The 22,135-nt window shown below is 38.4% G+C and overlaps 1 protein-coding gene across 1 annotated transcript in view; it reads right to left on the bottom strand.

The window, feature by feature from the left end:
- CLCA2 (chloride channel accessory 2) overlaps positions 1-22,135 on the bottom strand; it is a 38,089-nt gene that overhangs the window by 2,800 nt on the left and 13,154 nt on the right. Inside the window, exons 7-13 of the mRNA XM_044238625.1 lie at positions 21,577-21,807; positions 20,562-20,739; positions 19,450-19,556; positions 16,924-17,148; positions 13,667-13,937; positions 10,461-10,631; positions 6,399-6,632 (exon numbers count right to left, since the gene is read on the bottom strand). Of these exons, the coding sequence (XP_044094560.1) occupies positions 6,399-6,632; positions 10,461-10,631; positions 13,667-13,937; positions 16,924-17,148; positions 19,450-19,556; positions 20,562-20,739; positions 21,577-21,807 (1,417 nt within the window). The remainder of the gene's footprint in view (positions 1-6,398; positions 6,633-10,460; positions 10,632-13,666; positions 13,938-16,923; positions 17,149-19,449; positions 19,557-20,561; positions 20,740-21,576; positions 21,808-22,135) is intronic.

Below are 22,135 nucleotides of genomic sequence, written 5' to 3'. Positions count from 1 at the left end.
CTGCACTGGGCTGTCTGCTCAGCAGGGAACCTTCTTCTTCCTTTGCCCCTCCCCACTCTCATGTGCTCGCTCTTTCTCCCTCTGAAAGGAAAAGAAAGGTAGGAGAAAGGAAGGAAGGAAGGAAGAAAAGAAGGAAGAGAAAATATTTCAAAACTCTTCAGAAGAGTATAACAGATTCCAGAGTCTATAATTTACTACCACATGCCCAATATACAACAGAAAAATCCCTAGACATGCAAAGAAGTAGAAAATGTATTATCAGGAAAATATCAGGAAATAAAATGAGTCACAAATGACTAAGATTTCAAATTAATAGATAAGGACTTTAAAGTAACCACAATGAGGGCCACCTGGGTGGCTCAGTCGGTTAGGCATCTGCCTTTAGCTCAGGTCATAATCCCAGGGTCCTGGGATTGAGCCCCACATCAGGCAGGGAGCCTGCTTTTCCCACTCCCTCTGCCTATTGCTCCACCTGCTTCTGCTAATTCTCTGTCAAATAAATAAATAAAATCTTAAAAAAAAAAAAAACCCATGATGAGTATGTGAAAAGTAAGTAGCACAAGTTGGATATAGCAAATGGAGAAACAGGAAATTTGAGGAGAGATATGGAAAGTTAAAAAAAGAAGAAAATGGAAATTCTAGAATTGGGAAAAAAAATGAAAAATTCATTTGACATTAATAGCAGATTGGACACAACAGAAGAAAAAAATCAGTAAGCTTGAAGACAAGTACATAAAAATCAAACTGTAGCACTCAGGACAAAAGATAAAAATTAAATACAATTTCAATGATTTTTGTTATTTATTGAGATACCTATTTAGTGTATGTGGGTATAATATAATCATATCATATCATATCAATATTATCTAGGAAGAAAAGAAGAAAAAGAATAGAACAGAAGTTTTTTGAAGATGTGTTAGCTGAAAATGTTTCAAATCTGGTCAAAAAGAATACAGATCCAGGAAACTCAGCAATCCCCAAATAGAATAGACATCAGGAAAACCACATCTTGGTCAATCTGGTGAACACCAAAGATAAAAACAATTTGAAGCAGCCAAAGGGAAAGAAAGATACTCTACACTCAGGAGAATAACAGTAAGAATGATAGCTGACTTCTCATAAGAAAAAAAAAATGGAGCCATAAGACAATGAAATAACATATTTAAAGTGTTGAAAGAGAAATTTATTGTGCTAGAATTTTATATCTAGTGAAAATGTACTTTTTTTTTAAAGGGTGAAAATGTACTTTAAAACTGAAGGTGAAATGAACACATTTTCAATAATTGAATCCTCAGAGAATTTCACCTGAAGACCTGAGCTACAGCAAAATGGTGATAGAGAAAAATGCAGACCTACAGAAAGGAAGACTAGAAATGGTGACTATATAGGTTACTAAAAAGGGTCACTTTTTTCTCTTTAAAATTTATCAAAAAGACAATGGATTGTTTAAAACAGAAGCCATAGCAATGCATTGTGGTCTTTATAAAAATATAGCAGCACAATATATGACAGCAGCATCACAAAAGATGATGGAGGGTACATGGAATTATACTTTTGAAATATTCTCACATTATATGTGAAGTGGTATGACATTAATTCAGGGCAGTCTGTGATAGGTTCAAAAAAACTGCATGTTATAGAAAAGCTAAATTTGGAGAAGCTATTGGCAGGAATTTTATTATTTTGATTTTCCTTATATTGTTTTGATTTTTCAAAATTGTAGTAAGATACATATAAAATAAAATTTATCATCTTAACCAATTTTAATGTGTACAGTTGAAGGTATAGTTCAGTGCTTTTTAAGTGTTACATTCACATTGTTGTGCCATTTTGATTTTCAACCATGTGAATATATTACCAATTCAAAACTAAAATTATGAATAATAAATAATTATGCAAAAATGGAAGCCACCTATAGTACTAACCCACTCTAGTAATATAATAATTCTTATCTACAATGGCAAAAAATAAATTTAATAATGAATAGAGCAGCTTCAAAGAAGGATTTTGTTCTGAGGAATGAAAACCATAGGATATTTCAAGTTTTAGTTAAAAAGTGAAAATATTCTGATGGCTATGCTTTGAACAGTTTCCAAATCTATAATAATTTTTGATAGACTATTTCTATCCTGCCTAGTAATTAGAATGAAACACCCTTAGAGACAGTTGTCAAAACAAAATAGCTTTTATATTCAAATTTATCAATCAGCTGATTCCCCACTGGGCTTCCTGAGGTGGTTCCAATACAGGGGGACAGACATGGGTAAGGAGCTAGGCTGACCATCCTCTCTACACTCACAGTGGAACATGTCCATTGCTCTCTCTGGAGAAAGCCCTCTCCATGGTGCTTTCCCAGAGTCCTCTCCTAGATAATGAAACAAGTAATATTTCATAAGTCTTAGCATTGACAAAGATTTTCCACATCTTCCGCTCTCTCTGTGTGAAATTGATCATCTCATTTTAAGTAAAAAGGTAGGGACTTGGGAAGTTAAATGTGCTACCATGATGAATACTTAGGAAATAGTAGTGTTGGAAATGAATTCATTTCTTCCAACTCCAAAACCCATTCCTTTCTACTATGAGCACCTATTAAACTTTATGCAGAACAGCTATGCAACTGCAGAGACTCAAACTCAGTTCATGCATTCATGGAGAAGCACCTTCCATTTACAGTACTTGTTATGTTACTTCTCTCCTTGTGAGAAAGAGAAGTCAGACTGGTTCTGCATTTTTGACCTGTTGGGTATATATCTCTAGGTTTGGTCTCTCTTTTTTCACAGTGTATTTTAGCCAATGAAAGTAGCTCTATGGCCTTGGACAAGAAACTTAGACTCTCTGGGTCATTCGCTTACATTTGAAACAACGGGGTCAAACTAGCACATCTTTAAGATCTCTTCTGTCTCCAAACTGTTACAAATGCTGACATTTATCGAACACTTAGTATGGACCAGACATCGTTTTAATTCCTCTCTGTGCCTTACTTCATTCAACTCTCTTAACAACACTCTGAGATAGCTACTCGTCCTATCTGCTTTTGCAGATTAATAATCAGAAGGTGAGAGAAGTTAAGTAACTTGCCTCATTTTACACAGGTAAAATGTGGTGTCTGATTTCAAAGCCCAATACCTTAGCACTGTGCTGTGCAGCCTCCCACTAGGCTACACATCCTGGCTACACTGCCTCCTGTTTCTTATTTCCCTTATTTCTTATTTCCCCTATTGTGCTGCTTTTCCAGTTATTAAGGCTTACATCTCAATTAGCATCTTTATCAGTAAATTCCTAGTAGGGAAAGTTCTGAGAAAGACTGAGGTCTGGGACAGGAAGCTGAAGACTTGGTGCCATCTTCAGGGAGCTCTCTCAACTGTTAACAGTTGCTACTTCCTCTCTTCATTTGAAATCCAGTTCATCCCCTAAGGATTATTTTGGGTCTCTCCTACATTAAGTCTTCTTCCAGATTATAGTATAACTGAGGGATAGAGGAGGGCTAGTGGAAAGAACAATTGCTGTTATGGAACAGCTTCTTCAGAAGCAGCACATTTTCAACAATTTTTAAAGATAGTAAGTTGTAGCAATGGTTATATAAGAACATGGTGAAACGGTGTCAGAGGAAGAGTGTGAATGTCAGGCTGTTAGGCACATAGGGAAGGTAGTCAATGCAGGGAAGGAGGTACAAGATTGGCACTTTTTGGAGTCTGGCCCCACTCCAAGGGCTCTGCTTGGGTCCTGGTGTAAGAACCCGGCTTCTCCTCTGCTCCCATCCACACTGATTTCTACAGCCTTTTAATTTCTGTGGCTTCAAAGCCATACAAATGGCACTGTGTTAATCTGTGGTTTTTGACCATTTTGTGCCTTTTTTTCCTCAGCATATGGTTATAAATTCTTAGAGTGCAATGACCATCTTAAATTATGCTTATATAATGTTTAGTGCTGTGGTGGGCATGAACAGTAGCTTAATAAATGTATTTTCACTTTAATTTCTTTTTTAAAGATTTTATTTATGCAGCACTTGATGCCAGGACTCTGGGATGGTGACCTTAGCCAAAGGTGGACGCTTTATGACCTGAGCCAAAGGTGGACGCTTTATAGACTGAGCCACCCAGGTGTTCCTAATTTCTAAAAAAGAAATACAAAGGAGATGCAGAACATGCTTGGTACTCAGTTTTAGCAATTATTTTACCCCAGACTTTTAATGAAAACCCAATGAGGTAACCCATTTCCATAATGCCTAGTCTGTATACATAATGGCCATCTGATGTTTTGTTTATTCCGCATAACGGGTCATCTTTTCTAGGATATTGTGTATAGTAAAGGGCTGCTACCTGGATAAATACTTATATACTTGTCCATATATGAGATATTCATTTATTGCTAACAGGGTTCCTAAGAATAGTCACATTTTTTTATAATTGTAAAGCCAGAGACATACCCCCATTATTTTTAACTCTGATCGTAAAGGTGAGAACGCCTTTCTAGACAATAACTTGTGAGGGAAAATAGGCAATGAAACCACATGTTTATGGATTAAACAGGTACCTGTTTGTTAGTTGGTCTATTCATGACTAATTGGTCAATTTTGCTTTTGCTGAGTCATCAAATCAGTTATGACAGTGATTTTAGCAACTTAATACACAACCAGCACCACCCCTTATCTTTTGTGGTTTATGGTTTTTTATATTATAACAAGCCAGGTCTACTTCAATCATCCTTCTCATCAGTGAAGATGCATGAAGATCTCTCTATTCCATTTGTGATGCCAATTCTAAAGTCCCATATGGTTGTATTTCTTCTTTTTAAGACGTTAATAACCACTAACACTGCACACTTTCTTTCTCCTCTTTTAATTCAGCAGTGTAGTTGAAATTCCTAGGGCTCTTGAAAGAAACAGTTTCCAACAGAAATGGGAGACTGAACTTGCATTTGTCTCTTTCAGTACACGAGGTGTTTCTGAGGGAGGCACTGAGGCAAGAGTGAGAACACTAGGTTCTCACGAGGTGCCACTAGGTGGCACCACTCTTACCCTTAAATATAGTTGGGAGCGCTTGTGGTTCCTTAAATCTAAATAAAAAGCTAGATAGAAGGCCTTAGCGACAAACCAGCGCCCCAGGAAACTTGGCATACTTTCTCTTCCCTCTCTGATTTTATATGCGTCACTTCGTTTCCTCTTCACGATACCTTATGAAATAAACATTTGTAGTCCTATTTTCCGTATGAGGAAACTGAAGCCAATAGAGGCTAAGCAACTGGCCAAAGATCAAACAGCTGGACTGAAAGCCAGAGTGGGCACAATTTTTTTCCTGACATGTAAATTACAGCTTTTTCCTTTATAGAAAGGACATACCCATCCCAGAGTTTCAATCATTGCACATCTCCAATCTTTAAAATAGGAGAATCCTTAATTCAGAGTATAAAGTATTTCACTTCTTTCTTCTCTGACCCGAAGAGACAGATTGGATAAAAGAGCAGGAAGACAAAGCTACAATAGAGATGTTCCTCAGGAGCACAGAATTATTTGTAGCTGAGATGCTTTCTGGTGAATGTAGTAAATGCGTAAAGAATTATAAGCCAAATAAAGATGACCCAAGTTGGAAAAAGACTGGCAAAGGCCCAAGGTGGTCACTTTGACTGATATTGAAAAAGTAAGCTTTCAATAGAGAAGGTTGGTTCCTACAGGCATCTCAATCAGAGGCAATAGGAAAGAAAGTATCTAATGTATAATCAATGATAACCATGTTTTGGTGATGGCAAAGCTGTTAGAAAAATTATTCTCTGAGGAAAGTTATTTTGTTGAGTTGCTACAGGGATCAAGAAATGATGCAGGAAGCCTGAATCTAGTGTAGACCTTGGAAAAAGGAATGTTGAGAAAGAACTTCATCAGTGTTCACGCACACAAGGGTAAGAAAGCCCACCTAACAGAACTGGGTCTAGTCTCCCTAACAAAAGTGATGGCCGGAAGTGGGGGTGGAAAATGGACCAAGTTTTGCATGACTTATGGGAATTATTCCCCTGTGACTTGTAAATCTTTGAATTCACTATCCACTATCTCATCTTCAGAAAACTAAATAACCTCCGGTATTTAGAAGCCCGTGCTCTGTAATGCAGAACCCATTTCTGTTGACTACACTACTCTTACATACGGTATTTATGTTTCCAGTCAAGATTGCTAGATGATCAGTGTCAGTTCTTTTACTAGGGCCTTCTCAGTTCTGGGGGAGCTGACAAGCTCCTGTTCCTACACTCCAGCAAATAAGGCCCTACCAATAGCTCAAAGCTTTTCATAACAACCATTTGCAGCTTGGTTGGCTCGAAGCCCTTAAAGCTATTTTTACCCAGCAAACCCCTGACATAGTTATTAGAAATGCCACCTGGTAGAAACACAGGGAGTGAAACAAGAAACCTACCTTGGCCTTGGTCATAGTCTTCTCCAGGTGCTGTCCAAGATAAAGTCACCTCCTCTTCCACTTTGACAGCATGCAGGTCAGTGATTTTGCATGGTGGAAACACATCAGGATGGGGGCCGGCTGGAACTCCTAGCACGGAAAAGGAGCCTCCGGAACTTATTCGGCTAAAGCCCCATTTTTGCTCCTCCTCACTCCTGCCTGCTGATTTTCTTGGGGTATTCATTTGAATGTTGCCTGTGACCAAGAAAAGAACGGCCAAAAACAAGTGACCCTTTCCCAAATAGCTTGTTTTTGAGAGATTCTGGAGAGACATTTTAAAAACTTTTTTGGGGACACCTGGGTGGCTCAGTGACTTAAGCCACTGCCTTCGGCTCAGGTCATGATCTCAGGGTCCCTGGGATCGAGTCCTACATCGGGCTTTTTGCTCAGCAGGGAGCCTGCTCCACCCCCACCCCCAGCCTTCCTCTCTGCCTACTTGTGATCTCTCTCTTTGTCAAATAAATAAATAAAAATCTTTTAAAAAAACCCTTTTTTCTTTACAACATCCTTAGAATAACTGAATTTGTTTTTTCCACAATTCATTCATTCATTCGTTCGTTCATTCATTCATTCGTCCATCCTTTCACTAAATAAATATTTTGAGGGTAGTAATCACAGATAAAAGAGTATCCCTCTTAGAATTTATAGTCACACTAATAAAACTATGTTTATAAGTCGTGATAAACATAAGAAAAAAAGACAGGGTGCTGTGAAGAAAAATAACACGGGTACATAATTTATAGTGTTCTCAAGGAAGTAACATTTAAAGGCATCCTAAAGGGTGAGTAGGAGTCAGCTGGGCAGAGTGGAAGTAATAATATCTCAGGCAGAGGGAACAGGTTGTGTAAAAACTCTGAGGTCCTAAAAAACCTTACAAATTAGAAAAAATTTAAAACAAGGAGGCAAGTAGTTTGAGATAAGACCAGAGAAGACTCATAGAGGCTCATAGAGGCCCTTGCAGCCTACTCTAATGATTTTAGAATTTAATCTTACAAGCTGTGGGGAAGCAGGGCAGTGACATGACCTCATTTCTTCCTAACAGGTCACTGTGGCTGCTCTCATTAGAGACTGGGCAAACACTGGGCTGTTGAGACAGCCACTGCAACAGTCCAGACAGGGGAACATGGCAGGGTGGGCTGGGTGACGGCAGTGGGGAGGAGGACAGAAGTAGGCAGTTTGAGATGTGATTTGGAAATAAAATCAATACAAGCTGGTGATAGGTTTGAGTATGGAATGGTGAAGAAGAGAAAGTTGGTAGGAAAAAAAAAAAAGAAAAGAAAGAAAAGAAAAAGAAACCGCTCCCAGGTTTCTAAAATGAGCAACTTGGGAGGAGAAGCAAGCTAAAGGGAAGGAGACTGGTTTGTGATTCTTTTAAAATATCTATTTGAAGATGACAAGGGGCCAGTTAGACATGGATTTCTAGCTCAAAAAAGAGATTTTATTTAGATTTAATAATTTTAAACTTATGAAGTTATAACTTTGGGAAGTTATAAGCCTATAGATATTATTAAACCCATACGGGTTAATGAGGTTACCTAATAACAATTTCAACTGTAACGATCAATAGCATTTATTGAGTCCCTGGCTCTCTACTTGCCAGGTACTTATTTATCTTACATGTATCGACTATTTAATTTTCCTAGTAATGCTAGAGGAGAGTACAGTTATTACAGTCCCCCTTTTCAAGACGATGCAGCTGAAGCAAACAGAAACTAAGTAACTTGCCCAAAGCCTCACAGCTAGCAGTAGATGGAGGAGCCAGGTTCCGAATCCAGGCAGAGTGGCTCCAGGTGATAGGGTAAGAAGTTTAGACCTGAGCTCTGAGAACTGCCAACACTAAGAGGCTTGATAGAAAAGGAGGAGCCAGAAAAGGAGCCTGACTCCCCCGCATCCAAAAAAAAAGAAAAGAAAAGAAAATCCAGAGCATAAGAGGTAATTGTAGAAGCCAAGAGATGACAAAGACAAAATCAATCAGTTGTGACAGACACTGCTGAGGACTGACATATAGTCTTTGGACTTAACAGCAGAGTGGTCACTGGTGACTAGGGCTAGAGCCATTCCAGTGGGGTGTTTTGGGTGGAAGTCAAATTGCAGCGAACAATGTCAAAATTGGAGGTGAGAAAATGTCGGCAGCAAGTTTAGACTAATGTCAAGGAAGTTGATGACAGGGAGGTGGACAGTATCTGAAGGGAGACAAACAATAAATTTTTTTAAAAATATGGGATGATAATTCTTGCTTGAATGCTGCTCAGAGGGGTCGGTAGAGTGGGACCATGAAAGGGTGAGCTCTCAAGGCCTCTGGATGGGATCCAGAGCAGATCCAGCAGAGACACTGGCCTTTGGAGAGGAGAAGGGTGCACTCTTGTGTCTGGAGATTTGGTGGCATGAAAATAGAGCAGCTCCCATTATTTAATGAAGTGTGTGCTCAAAGTGGTCTTCTAAAAGTGAGCTGATAAAGTGAATGTTATGTTTAGTAGACATGCCTAGGGAAGCCTACCTTTTTCTTTCTGTGCTGCTAAAAGCCTCTACAAAATACACAGATAAAAAAGACAGTTGAATATTACTTTTCCAGTCTCACTGTATACTAGATGCTGATATGTGTATCCTTCAGACTCATAGATTTTAGAAAGATACCAGACAAAAAAGAAGCCTTCAAGCTCTTCAGTAGGAATCAAGTCTTATTCTGCAGGCCATCCCAAGTTCCTAGGACTAAGCCTATCACCTAGTAAGCCTTCAAATATGTTTGAGGTATAAATGAAAGAAGGAATATTTATTTATAACTAAAGTATTATATCTATATGTGAAATCATATCCACGCTGTAAAGCCATGTTACCTTGCAATTTGATTTACACAGGTTTTGATGTAAACCAAAGTAAATACACAGGAAAGTAAATTATATTTTAGGCAAAACTAAAATTATCAAGAAATGCAAATTCACTGGAACATCTTGATTATTTTCTACTTAAGGGTACTTAAAAACCAAAAATATAGAATCATGTTATGGAATAGTTATGATTAGTTATAAGCTGCTAAAATTCATGAAAAGTGTTCATAAAGATTCTGCAGTTTTGGAAATAAGAATGTTAAGAAATGTTTTCTGAGATTGTTTAAAATGATTACAGAGTATTTTTGTTTGTCTTCATTCTTCACACACTTCGTTAGATAATGGGAGCAGCTCTGTTTTCATGCCACTAAATACTTTAACCACTGCTTCCCTTCAGGAACTGTAACAATGGTGTTAAGAAAAGACGTATATCTTCTATTTATTTGGTGCTTTTCCCTTAAAGGAAGACAGCACATCTTCAGGAATCAGTCAGTTGTCTATAACATCCAAATTCATATTTATTTAGGAACTCATTTTTGTGTGGATTGTTTGGGCTGTTTGCTTCCTTCTTTCAATTGCTATCAACTTTTGCCTCTTTTTCTTGGCTAAAGCTCGATAGAGGAAATACAGGAGCTGTGAGTGAGAAAAAAAATCAATAAATTTCTTTTAACTGTCAATAATTCTGATGAAACAGCCACAAAAAAGAGGTCAAAATAATGACTAAAATGAATATACCAAATATCTGTGGGAGTTATCTATTGCCTTCCTGATTGACTACTTTGAATCACTGAGGATTGAAGAGATAGCACAAATTATATATTACTTAAGCATAAAGGGTTTTTTAAAAAAAATTATTTGATATATATAGAGAGATCACAAGTAGGCAGAGAGGCAGGCAGAGAGAGAGGGGCAAGCAGGCTCCCCGCTGAGCAGAGAGCCCGATGTGGGGCTCGATCCCAGGACCCTGAGATCATGACCTGAGCCGAAGGCAGAGGCTTAACCCACTGAGCCACCCAGGCACCCCAAGCATAAAGGGTTTTGAAATTCCATCTCTCTTTCTCATTCTCTTCTTTCTCTCTCCCTCTCTCTCTCTCTCTCACACACACATATACACCCAGATATATATATATATATATATATATATATATATATATATATTAAATGATGTTACTCAAATAATGGTGCTCATGATTCTTACCATTTGCTATGTAACCTGGTACATACATAGCACGACTCCCTGGAATAGAGTAGGCTAGGCCGCTTAGGCTAGGGGAGTGACTGACATGCACTTTCAAGCTATATCTACCATTTGCAGCAAAGGAGAAAAAATATCTCGAGTAAATTCCATCATTTTTTATAATATCAGCACCTGCATATATAAAAAGAAAGCTCAATGTCACCACTTGTCATCACAGTTGATTACTAATATTTGATTAAATCATTAAATAATAAGCTTTACACTGATTCTTTCTTCCCATTTTAGCAAATCCAGTCATGGTCATAGCTACTTTTAATATTAAAATCCAACAGATCCTTAACTTCTCCCTGTGATTCCTTAACCTCTAAAAATTATTTTCTGAAGGTGAATGAATTGGGCTTCAGTGCTAATAAAACATTTAATAATCACGTTTAGAACTCTCCTTCTTACCAGTGAAAATACTAGTTTCTCATGGAAATCAAACATATTCTTTTTGTTTATGGTTATAGACTCTTTAAGATAAAAGCTATTATGTTCTAGGAAATAAATATAGATGCATATATACACATTTCATATAATTACAAGGGATTTATAAACACCCTACAGCCCTGATGAAAAAAATCTGGTAGTTTAAAAGGTAATGTGAAATTAATTTCCTCATTAGAGGGTACATGGAACTGTTGTTCTAGATTCTGAGGGGTTTGCTGGCTTGGGGTTTGACAGGTTTGGGTTCCATCCACTGTGATTTGCTTCAGGAGGCATTTGGAGAGCTTGGCCAGTGCTAGACTTTCCTTGAAGAGCAGTTCAATTGCGAACCAAGTCCATGACTGAATGGCGGGAGGCCCAGACTTCTGGATAGCAGTGCAAGGTATAGCTTAGCCCAAGTGCAGAACACATTCGCTCTTCTAGTGCAGTCACCCACCCCGCCCCCACCCCCAGGCAAATGGCTTGTCCTATCTTGGAGTCAGTTCACACCATGTACTCTGCCTTGGCCCCTAGCTCTGTATCACTACTAAAGTGCTCTCAACTCCCCACTGCAGAGGCAGGGCTACTCCTTAACATAAGAAAAGTAGGAGTATATTGAATTAAAATAAAAAGTGCTGAGCAGCTTATTCTCATAATAGGTCTAAAAATTTTTTATCTATTGGAAAGAAATAAAATCTTGGTATTTAGTGGTTTACTGGTTAATTAGGTCAATCTATTTGTTAAGAAATGATAAAGGAAAATCTCTCCAAGCCAGTTACTACATCCACCTCTTTTAATCCCTGATTCAGAAAGAAATGGGAAAGAACACTAGCTTGGAGGTCGTGGGACTTGGTTTTAAGGTCTGGATTCATGAGGTAGTAGCAGTGAAATAATCTCTCTGACCCGCAGTTTCTACATCTATAAAGCAGGGGCAAATTATCTCACAAGACTGTTGCATTTTTTAATCTCAGAGTGTTCATGAGAAAGCACATTTTAAATTATAAGGCACTTCATAAATGTACATTTTATTATTGTTCATGAATCTAACAGCATATAAATACTACTTCCATTATAAAAATAAGTTTTAGCTATGTGTTAAGTATTGGGGGAAAAAAAACAAACCTAAATTTATACTTTCGTGCCTAGGCAATACTTTCCATTGTTTCTTTCATTAAAGTATATATATATATTTTTTGAGTGAAAGTGTGAGCAGGGTGAGGGACAGAGGGAGAGGGGGAGAGAGAGAATCTTAAGTAGGCTCCATGCCCAATGAAGAGCCCAACACTGGGCTTGATCTCATCAGGCTGAGATCACTACCTGAGCCACAATCAAGAGTCTGACCCTTAATCAACTGAGCCACCAGGCACCCCTAGAGTATAAATTTAGACATCAAATAAATGAAATGGTTCCAGGGAATAAATATAAAATCTACTGAGTTGACTCAGGTGATCTCTCCTAAGAGAACAGGATCTATTCTCCAGGCTAGCCCACAGGTTGAAGCAAAGGAGAAGCGTTCTGCAAAGTGTATTTTTGGACTATATACAGAAACTAAAAGGTGTGGCCATGGATAAGCAATCAGAGCACGAGACATTCATTTGGATCCATTCCAACAGGCAAAATGAGAGGACTTCTCTGCTGTTCCTCTGAGGTAGATTTGAACTAAAATCCTTTGAATGAACTTTTGTCTCACAGACATCATAGGGGATTGCCATAGCAAGATGCTAGCGGCTTGCCAAAACCAAGACTCTTGAAAAATCATTATCTTTCAAACACCAGAGTGCAGGAGTGTGGTTTATTAGGAGATCAAAAACTTGTGGCTACCCACATAGATTCTGAGGTCTCTTGTCCTTCTGAGAATTTAATTTAGGTAAAGAACAGAACAGAAAGGATAAAACAACAAAGGAGTTTGTTTTTAAGTCAAAAAGAGTCAGAAAGAGTCTAGAAGCTGCTATTTCCCAGCCTGATGCTGTGCTGTGTGTGAGGTGTGATGATGAGGCTCTGAACTCCATGTGCAGAATGAGTGCTTGAAGCAGGGTTTTTTTTTTTTTTTTTTGACTTTGTTTTCCCAGTGGTGGGAAAACCTCCATCATGATTCCACTAGGCTTGCTGGTCTGATCATCTTGTGAACAAATCACACATGTAAACACATAAACACACTGGCTCTTCCTTCCCTCTTATCATCCCTGCTGCTTGGCTAAAGAATAGTCTGTGGTTATCTCCTGGGTCATACAAGCAGTCTCCAATTTTCTCTTCACTCCTGGGCCTGAGGAGACCACCACTGCATCTGACGTCTTGAGTTTTCATTTGCTATTTTAATTGTCCAATCTTGTTATTTCAGTGAATAACACATCTGGCAAACCTTAGAGGAATATGGCCATGTCCCGAGGACATGTTCTCTGTGACCTCGATGAGCTGCTAGTGTCACTGGCCAAACAAAAACTAAGACCTAGGTGTCAAGCTACTTCCTCCCACCCTTTTGTCCACCCCACAGCCACACCAAGGAACCTGAAGGACACTCCCCAAGTTCACATTCTCTTTCCTCGTGCAGTCGGGACCCATAACTACTCAGTACGTCAGTGACTCTCTTCAGGACTTGAAAATCTCAAATGATTCGATGAGAAAAATAATCGAATTGAAGGACTTTTACAGATAAGTTTAAGATTGATACGGCAGCATCATAACACAACAACAGCTCTTGAGAACGCGAAAAAAGACAAAAACGACATGACATTCCTAGTTACCTGCTCCATTGTCAAAAAGGTCCAGTGCAACAGGGTCTGCAGCCTCTGGCTCAATTATAGCGGTTACGGTGGCATTAAGAATGGGATAAATCCCCTTTCTCACATTTGCATAAATCATCACTGGATGGGGGAAACGGGTGCTATCTCTTTCCACAAAGGCTTCCACAGTAGCTGGGGGCCTGGCTGAGCTGGAGGCACGAGAGGTCACTGTCACTTTCAAGGCTTGGCGAGAATGGTGGGTATTGTTCAGAGTGTAGGTCCAGAGCCCAGGCTGCAAAACAAAGTCTTTTTGTTTTGTCACATGTGAAGGAAAAAAACCAACCCTTAATTTTAGCACATAAGTCTAAGCTCCTAGGGGTTTTAATCTTATTTTGTTGATGCTGTATCTTCTGAATTAACTACAGAAGAATGTCAGGAAAAGTAATATCTGTTAAGGGATAACAATTCACTGTTTACATGGCTTTCACAGAACAACCCACTTTTTTTTTTTCCAATTTATTTATTTTCAGAAAAACAGTATTCATTATTTTTTCACCACACCCAGTGCTCCATGCAAGCTGTGCCCTCTATAATACCCACCACCTGGTACCCCAACCTCCCACCCCACCCCCGCCACTTCAAACCCCTCAGATTGTTTTTCAGAGTCCATAGTCTCTCATGGTTCATATCCCCTTCCAATTTACCCCAAAGCACATACACTCCCCAATGTCCATAACCCTACCCCCCTTCTCCCAACCCCCCTCCCCCCAGAAACCCACAGTTTGTTTCGTGAGATTAAGAGTCACTTATGGTTTTTCTCCCTCCCTATCCCATCTTGTTTCATGGATTCTTCTCCTACCCACTTAAGCCCCCATGTTGCATCACCACTTCCTCATATCAGGGAGATCATATGATATTTGTCTTTCTCAGCTGAACAACCCACTTTTATTGTTAGCTAACTCTTTAGGGAATTATACCATGAACTTCTTTGTGGGGAAGACATATTTTAATTCACATTTTTAGAAAATAATGATAAGTGTCTGGCTTCAAAGTATTTTGTAAATATTAATTTGAGCCTCTTCACCTAAAAGAAATTTCAATGTTTTTATTCCTTTTCTACAATTGAGAAAATTACAGTAAACTAAGTTGATGATTATGATTTATGTGAATTGGATTAAAAAGCAATAGTATCCTTCCTTCCTTTCATGTCCTTCAACCCCCACCCTGAATATCCAGAAATCTCAAGCAACAAAACCCACATACACTACTGCAGACCAAGAAATGGAATATAGTTTTTTAATAAGCCAGGATTCTACAATGTCTGTGTTGAGGAATATATAGAAATATTTCTAACTACCATTGTCTTTTACCTGTCTAGGCTGCCTGGGGAAAACCTGCAAAAGAATATCAGAAAGAAAAAAAAAAAAGCTTAAACTACAAATAACAGAAATTTGTTCTTTGGATAAGATTAATATAAATATACTTTTTTCCCATTCTTGCTGTTGCTTTTTTTTTTTATTTTTAATTTTTAGAGAGAGAAAGAAAGAGAGAGAGAGAGAGTGAGCATGCACAAGTGGGGGGAGGGGTACATGGTGGGGGCGGAGAGAGACTCTCAAGCAGGCTCCACACACAGCACGGAGCCCAATGCCAGGCTCTGTCTCATAACCGTGAGATCATGAACTGAGCCTAAACCAAGAGTTGGTGGCCCAACTGACTGAGCCACCCACACATCCCACTGTTGCTTCTTATTAAACCCTAGACAGGGGGAACACAGTAGAGCTTGAGAGGAAAGCGAAAACAGCAGCAAGTGGTTAAGTTGTGACTCAATGTGGAAAGTAAAGATGCCACCACACCCTACCCAGCCTTCTTCATTGGGATTCATATGCTTGGCCATTTTCCTCTGAGGTCATAATTCTAGTATTAAGATCATCTATTTATTCTTTTCTTTCTTTCTTTCTTTCTTTCTTTCTTTCTTTTTTTATAATCATAACATCAGTAACAGATACTTAATACAAATTTCCATATCAAAACCTTCTCTTTGGATGTAATGTGTGTTTTGCTACAGGGCACCTAATGCAGACTAAGAGTTCAGGCAAAGGCAAAAAAATAGGTAAAGTGTTCTTGGTTTTTATACCAAGAACATGATGTGGAAAGAACATGATGAGCTGAGAGAAAAGTAAGGAGGAGCAGAGCAGAAAGTGTTTGAGAAGAGGGTTAAGAAATTAGCTTTGGCAAAAGTCATAACATAAATGGCCCGATATATATCACATGGATTTTATCCTGAGACCACCAATGAGTTTTGAATAGGAGATAGGTTTGATCAGATGCATGCTTCAGAAGAATCAGTGGGGTAGAGATGAAGCCCAGATGCAGGGAAGCCCCAGCAGAAGCTGTAACAGGGATCTGGGACCCAGGAGAACCAATGGTGCTGAGGAAGGACTGCACTTGGGCAGTGTACGAATGGACCTCATTAATTCACCACCCCGCTGAGAACCACTAGTGGTTCTGTTTCGCTTTAGGACTCAAGCTCTTCTTGCTTTTATGGGCATACAGAGCCCTTGCTGACATGGCTCCTGTTTGTGTCTAACTTCATCACTTCCTCTCTTTCCCCTAAATCTCCACCTTCCATGCTGCTGTGTAGTTCATCCATGTTGGCCTACTTGTAGTTCTATGAAGAGCTATATTCTCTTTTTTCTGAGCCTTTCTATGTGCTATTTCCTCTGCTGAGAATGTCGTTGACACCTCTGGCCTCTTTATCCTTCATATTTCCATTTTGATGTTTCTACTTCAGGAAGCAGTCACCTTCCCCCAAAGCCTGTGCATCATTCCTGTATACTGAGTACGCTGTTCTCATTCCTACCAGGGTATTTTATTGTAAAGCACCCAGAACAAGACCCAGCACATAGCAGATTCTCAAAAACATGTATTGCATATATTCATATTATAAATTCTAGGCATGGTTTTTTTTTTTGCTTAGCATATAGATAACTGTGTGAATTTTGCAAAGAAGAAAGTAAGCAAAAAAATTATTTGTACTATGCACATGTTAATTTCCACTATTGAAGAGAGAAGACTTTGATATCCATTATTTGATGTTTTGAACATACCTTAGTTGTTTCTCTTAATTTTTAACATTCACAAAATGTGTTTGTATGAACTTAAAGTAAAATTTTGATCAGAATAGGATTTCTTTATACAGTACACTTAATTACATGATTCAACTGAAAGTTATGTACTTAACTACGAGTCATCATTATGAACAAGCTCACAGTACCTACCTCAGCAGTTCCTGGAACACAGAGACAAGCAGTCTGCAAAGATGGATTGGTGGCAAAATTATTTGTGTAATATTTTCTTCCATTAGGATCAAGTAATAAAATCTCAGGGGGGCCACTGGTTTGCCATGTGACTAGAAAGGTAGTGTCATTGCCCACACTGTTATCCACAGCCACAGCATCTTTCAATTGATGGTGAGGTTTAACATTTTCACCTGTACTTTGGAGCTGTTTGAGAAAATACACATATATGTGAATGTTTCTAGTGTAAGCATAAACTTTTCATCTTTTTCTTTATTTCTGGGCAAACACAAATAACTGGGCAAAAATAAAAATAATTTATTGACATGTATGATATTTAGATAAATTACTTTTCATAAAAACACCTTGCCAAAGCAAAATATTGTATCCTATAGGAGTACAAAAGATATAAAATATTATATTACAGTTAATGCAAGTGTCCCTTCATTATTTTTTATGGAGAGATTTTAGCTGTTCTCATACTAATTCTCATCCAAATCAACATTAGCCTCAGCAATTATAATAACAAGCTTCTTAAAATTTTTTTGCTTGTGAGTGTGCTGAAGGGTTTAATTTATACATTATCTCTTCAGATACTTTTATGGGCACGGAGCCTAGTGGGAGGCTTAAACTCATGACTCTGAAATCAAGACCTGAGCTGAGATCAAGTCAACTCTCAAATGATTGAGCCACCTGGGCACCCCTACTTTTATATATTTTAATAAGGAACAAAACACTGAGTTTCAGGGGGCTTGGGTACATTAAAATAATTATTTAACCATTCACAATAAGCCATGTGCACACATGTATGTGTGTATGCATACAACACATACAGAGTGCAAGCCCACGACAGCACTGTGCGAAATGCTTTACATATATTATCTCACTTAATCCTCATGAAAACCCTCTGAGGTGAGTACTTTTGTTATCCACATCCACAGATGAGAAGACCACAGCTTAGAGAAGTCCTGTGTCCAGTTGTCACATGGCAAGGAGTTGACACTGGGATAAAGCCCAGGCAAGCTGACATCAGAGACCCCACATTAAATCACTGTGTAGTCACAACAGACATAAGTCAGTAAATAACTTGGAAAATTTTTATTTATTAAATAAACATGCTGTGTAATGTTCTGTAATACTGCTCAAACTTGAAAGCATGTAAAATTTTTGGTAGATGACAGCAGAAACACTGTGGATTATTTGTTGAAGTCTATTTTACAAGTGTTTGTGGACTGCTGACTACCAGGACACATTCTGTGCTGGGCCTGAGCTGTTGAAAGGGATTTAGGTATAGTTTCTGCCCAAGGTCTAGTGAGGTTAATGACATCTTGGGGAGAGGTGGCCAAGTTTGGGAACATGAGGCTAGTCTGAGCCGTATGAATAATATTTTATTAAATTTTTAAAAAACTTTCTTGAACATTTGTTTTCATTTCACATTATTAAAGAGGAAATTATATGGTAGATTATTTGGAAGAACCCATTGCAATCTAATTTATAATATATGTTCTCATTTATGGTTCACCTTTTCTCACTTCTAATGATGGAATTGTGGTTATTGCCTTACAGTGTACACATAATCTTCATGTTAAATATTTTCTAAGAATAATTTAACTGCCTCTGTTGTTCCCATCAAGTCATTAACTTGGCAGGTTCACTTACCATCTGTAAGGAAACAGCAGGTAAAATTTTGTCCAAACCCTCAGTTAGGTTCAAAATATCTTTAAAGCGCCTAGAAAAACTCTGGCCCTTTGAAAATGGCTTGATTCGAGGAAGCCTTTGTGAGCAAAGTCTAGTAAATTTCAGTAGTCGAAGAGATATTTAAATTTTTTTAGAATTTAATGAAATAGTTGATACTGTTAATATGAGGGAGGAGCTTCAAAGAAGTTTTTAAAGAAGCCAAAAATGGTAAAAGATAATGACTGATGAAAGTTATTATAGAACTAAAACTGAAGACACGGTTTCTTACTTTTCTTCTTGGCCTTGCTTCCACCCCACCTCCACCCTCATTTTGAGCTTTTACGAAGGAGCACGCTCTGCTTCCAGACCTTAAAAGGCTGAGATAGCAATTGGAGATTACTCCTAGGGTGAAGAACAGACATCAGGTAAAAGTGAATCTGGGCTTTGGTGAGACCAAGAAGCTTCTTAAAAGCCTTCTGTCTGGGTGCCTGGGTGACTCAGTGGGTTGAGCCTCTGCCTTTTGCTCAGGGATTTCAGGGTCAGTGATTTCAGGGTCCTGGGATCAGGGCCCCAGTCGGGTTCTCTGCTCGGCAGGGAGTCTGCTTACCCCTCTCTCTCTGCCTGCCTCTCCCTCTCTGCCTGCTTGTGATCTCTCTCTCTGTGTCAAATAAATAAATAAAATCTTAAAAAAAAGAAGGCCTTCTGTGCAAGAATTATTACATATTTAAATAAGATTAATGAGGCAGTTTGCAAAATTCATCTATTTTTCTTGCTTCCTCCTCCCTGCCCCTCCAGCCCAATCTGTAGGTGAAACACCAAGCAGAACCTGACCTGAAAATGTTGTTGATAAATGTCTCCGGTTCCAGAGGAAATTCTACTGAAAGCATCAATCATGCTGTTGGAGTTTGAGTTATCTGGAACGAAGAACTTTAAACCTCCTGAAATACATGATTAGGATGTTAACTATTAAAATGTATAAAATAAAACAAAAAATAACATGTTAGGTCTTTTTCAACAACCTTTCTTGTGGGGAAGGAGTTGGACTTGACTTGCTTTGCACGGTTTCCTACCGGCCACATGGTAAGCAGCAGAGGTGAGTGGTTTTATCTGTTTTGTTCACAACCATAATGTCAAGGTCTAAGCCTCTATCTGGTATAGGATAGATATTTATTAAATATTCTTGTAATTAAAGTAATTTCTAGACAGCCTAGGGTAATTGCTATCTATCATTGCTATATATTTACATTTTCGTTTATATTCTGAAAACATTGCTTTCAATAATAATTCAATAAAATCCAGTTTTCAGTTTTTAAGTCAGAAATAGTCATTTTTATTAATTATAAGGAATATAAGATAAAATTATTTCATGCCTCATTTGGAGCAAAAAAATATGTATCTTACAATATGGTATGTGTCCTTATCATGGAAGTTAGTGCATTTAATCTTAAACATATTTTTACCTCTGTGATTATACATGATCAGATTGGTTTAACAAAGAAATGATAAAATTATATTTTCATTGTATCTATATAATTGGCACTTTCTAAGGAAAATATTTAAAAGTCAGGAAAATTTGGGGCACCTTGGTGTCTCAGTTGGTTGGGTGTCCAACTCTTCATTTTGGCTCAGGTCGTGATCTCAGGTTCTTGAGATAGTCCTCTGGGAGTGGAATCTGCTTGAGATTCTCTCTTCTCTCTCTTCCTCTCCTTCTACCCCTCCCCACCCCCTTCTCTCTCTCTCTCTCTTAAAAAAAAAAAAGTCTGCAAAATTTTGGCAGATTTTAACAATGATTTCTGTGTTGTTTTCCTTAAGATAACTGTTTCTATTTTTTTTCCACTTAGGCCACACATTTTATTGACATAATCTGAGCTTCATGGTTGTGCTTTAAATATTCCAGTTAGAAGAAAGTGCTCTAACCTATAAGTTAGTAGAAATATATTTACCTGTATGATGTGATAATTCCTCTAGATTTTCAACCACAGATGAACCCAGGGCAATGGAATGAATGGTTGAACCACTGCTGAGCACGGTGAGTAAACAGTTGCCAACATGCTCATCATCTCCACTAGTCACTAATATCATCACAGAGCCATAGGCTTTTCCATTCAGTTTTTCAACCACCTGAACACAGAGTACTAGTCATTTGGAAGGAAATATAATTAAAATCGTCTTATTAAACAGAAGAATTAACTCATTCCAGATTCCCCACCTGTGAGGCATATGCCTCTTTGAGGTCTTCTGTGGCTTGCTGCTCTCCATGCCCATCCCCATTCTGTCCTCAACTCACTCCATTCCAGGACACAGGACTTGTCACCCTACATGCCATTACTGGTTTGCTTGTAGAGAGGGACTCTTTTTGTTTGAATCATCACAGCATGCCCTTGGTTTAGAATAGGGTCCATGATAGAGGATATGGGGGCACATTCTTATGTGTTATCACTCCCTCTGATGTCCAGTGAATGACCACTAAGAGGACTTAGAGCAGTGGTTCTCAACCTTGGCTATGCATTAGAATTAGATAGGTCTAGAATGACTACACACAGAAGACAGACAAGCTGATTTTGACCGGAAAACCCAAGTAAAAATGGCTACAGTTGGGACAGTCCCAGAATGGATAGGTACAGTGTTAGAAATTGTCCAGATGATGCTGAAGTCCCCCAGTCTTGACCATTGTTATTTATATTTATTTACTCATTCCTTCAATAAGCATTTATGGAGCAACTATTATGTGACAGATACTTTGCTAGACACATAGGGCTTAATGCTAAATAAGATATGGTTCCTGACCTTAAAAATAATCCATCACTACTCTCTTATAGTTAAGGCTGTTATGGCCAAACTGTAACAGATAACCCCAAATCAGAATCTGTTATCAGAACAGATAACCTCAAAACAGATAACCACAAAATGAAGGAAAGAAAATGATGGTGATTTGAGGCATGGGGTGCTCTACTGTACCTCAAATCCCTTCTTAAGCCCTGAGCAAATGCTGGTTTCTGCTTCTGCTGACACAGTCATAGGCAGATGTGAAACCAACAGCTTTCGGTCATCATCGCTGTTAATTTGGTGTAGCTGGGCTCTGATCTCCCCTTTGCTGTTGAAACTGACGATGCCCACAAAGGTAAGGATTTCAACAATATGCATCAAGTAGAATTCTGCTGCTTGTTGCAGTTGAAGGAGTCTGTCAGCCTATGTCCCAAGAAGGAAAAAAAAGAAAGAAAAATAATAACATTTGGTTGTAGATGAAAGTATGACTAAACAACTCCATCAGCAAATATTTATGCGAATCATTTAGCAATGTCAGACTGTAATTTTGTGAGCTGTAAAGTGTGATGCAATGCTGGAATCTTGTTTGATTAATTGCAAAAAATAAATGCTTTTCAAGGAGGGGGGCGTGGTTTAGAACCCTGCCCCCAATAAGCTGCTTATATTTACCCACTATCTAAGAACACATCATCCCACTCTTTCTCTCCAACTCAGAATTCAAGATCTATGAAACCAGTTAAAACCAGATTTG

This window comes from Neovison vison, chromosome 2, assembly GCF_020171115.1.
Source record: "Neovison vison isolate M4711 chromosome 2, ASM_NN_V1, whole genome shotgun sequence".
Lineage (NCBI taxonomy): Eukaryota > Metazoa > Chordata > Mammalia > Carnivora > Mustelidae > Neogale > Neogale vison.
This window is presented reverse-complemented; position numbering and strand designations above follow the sequence as displayed.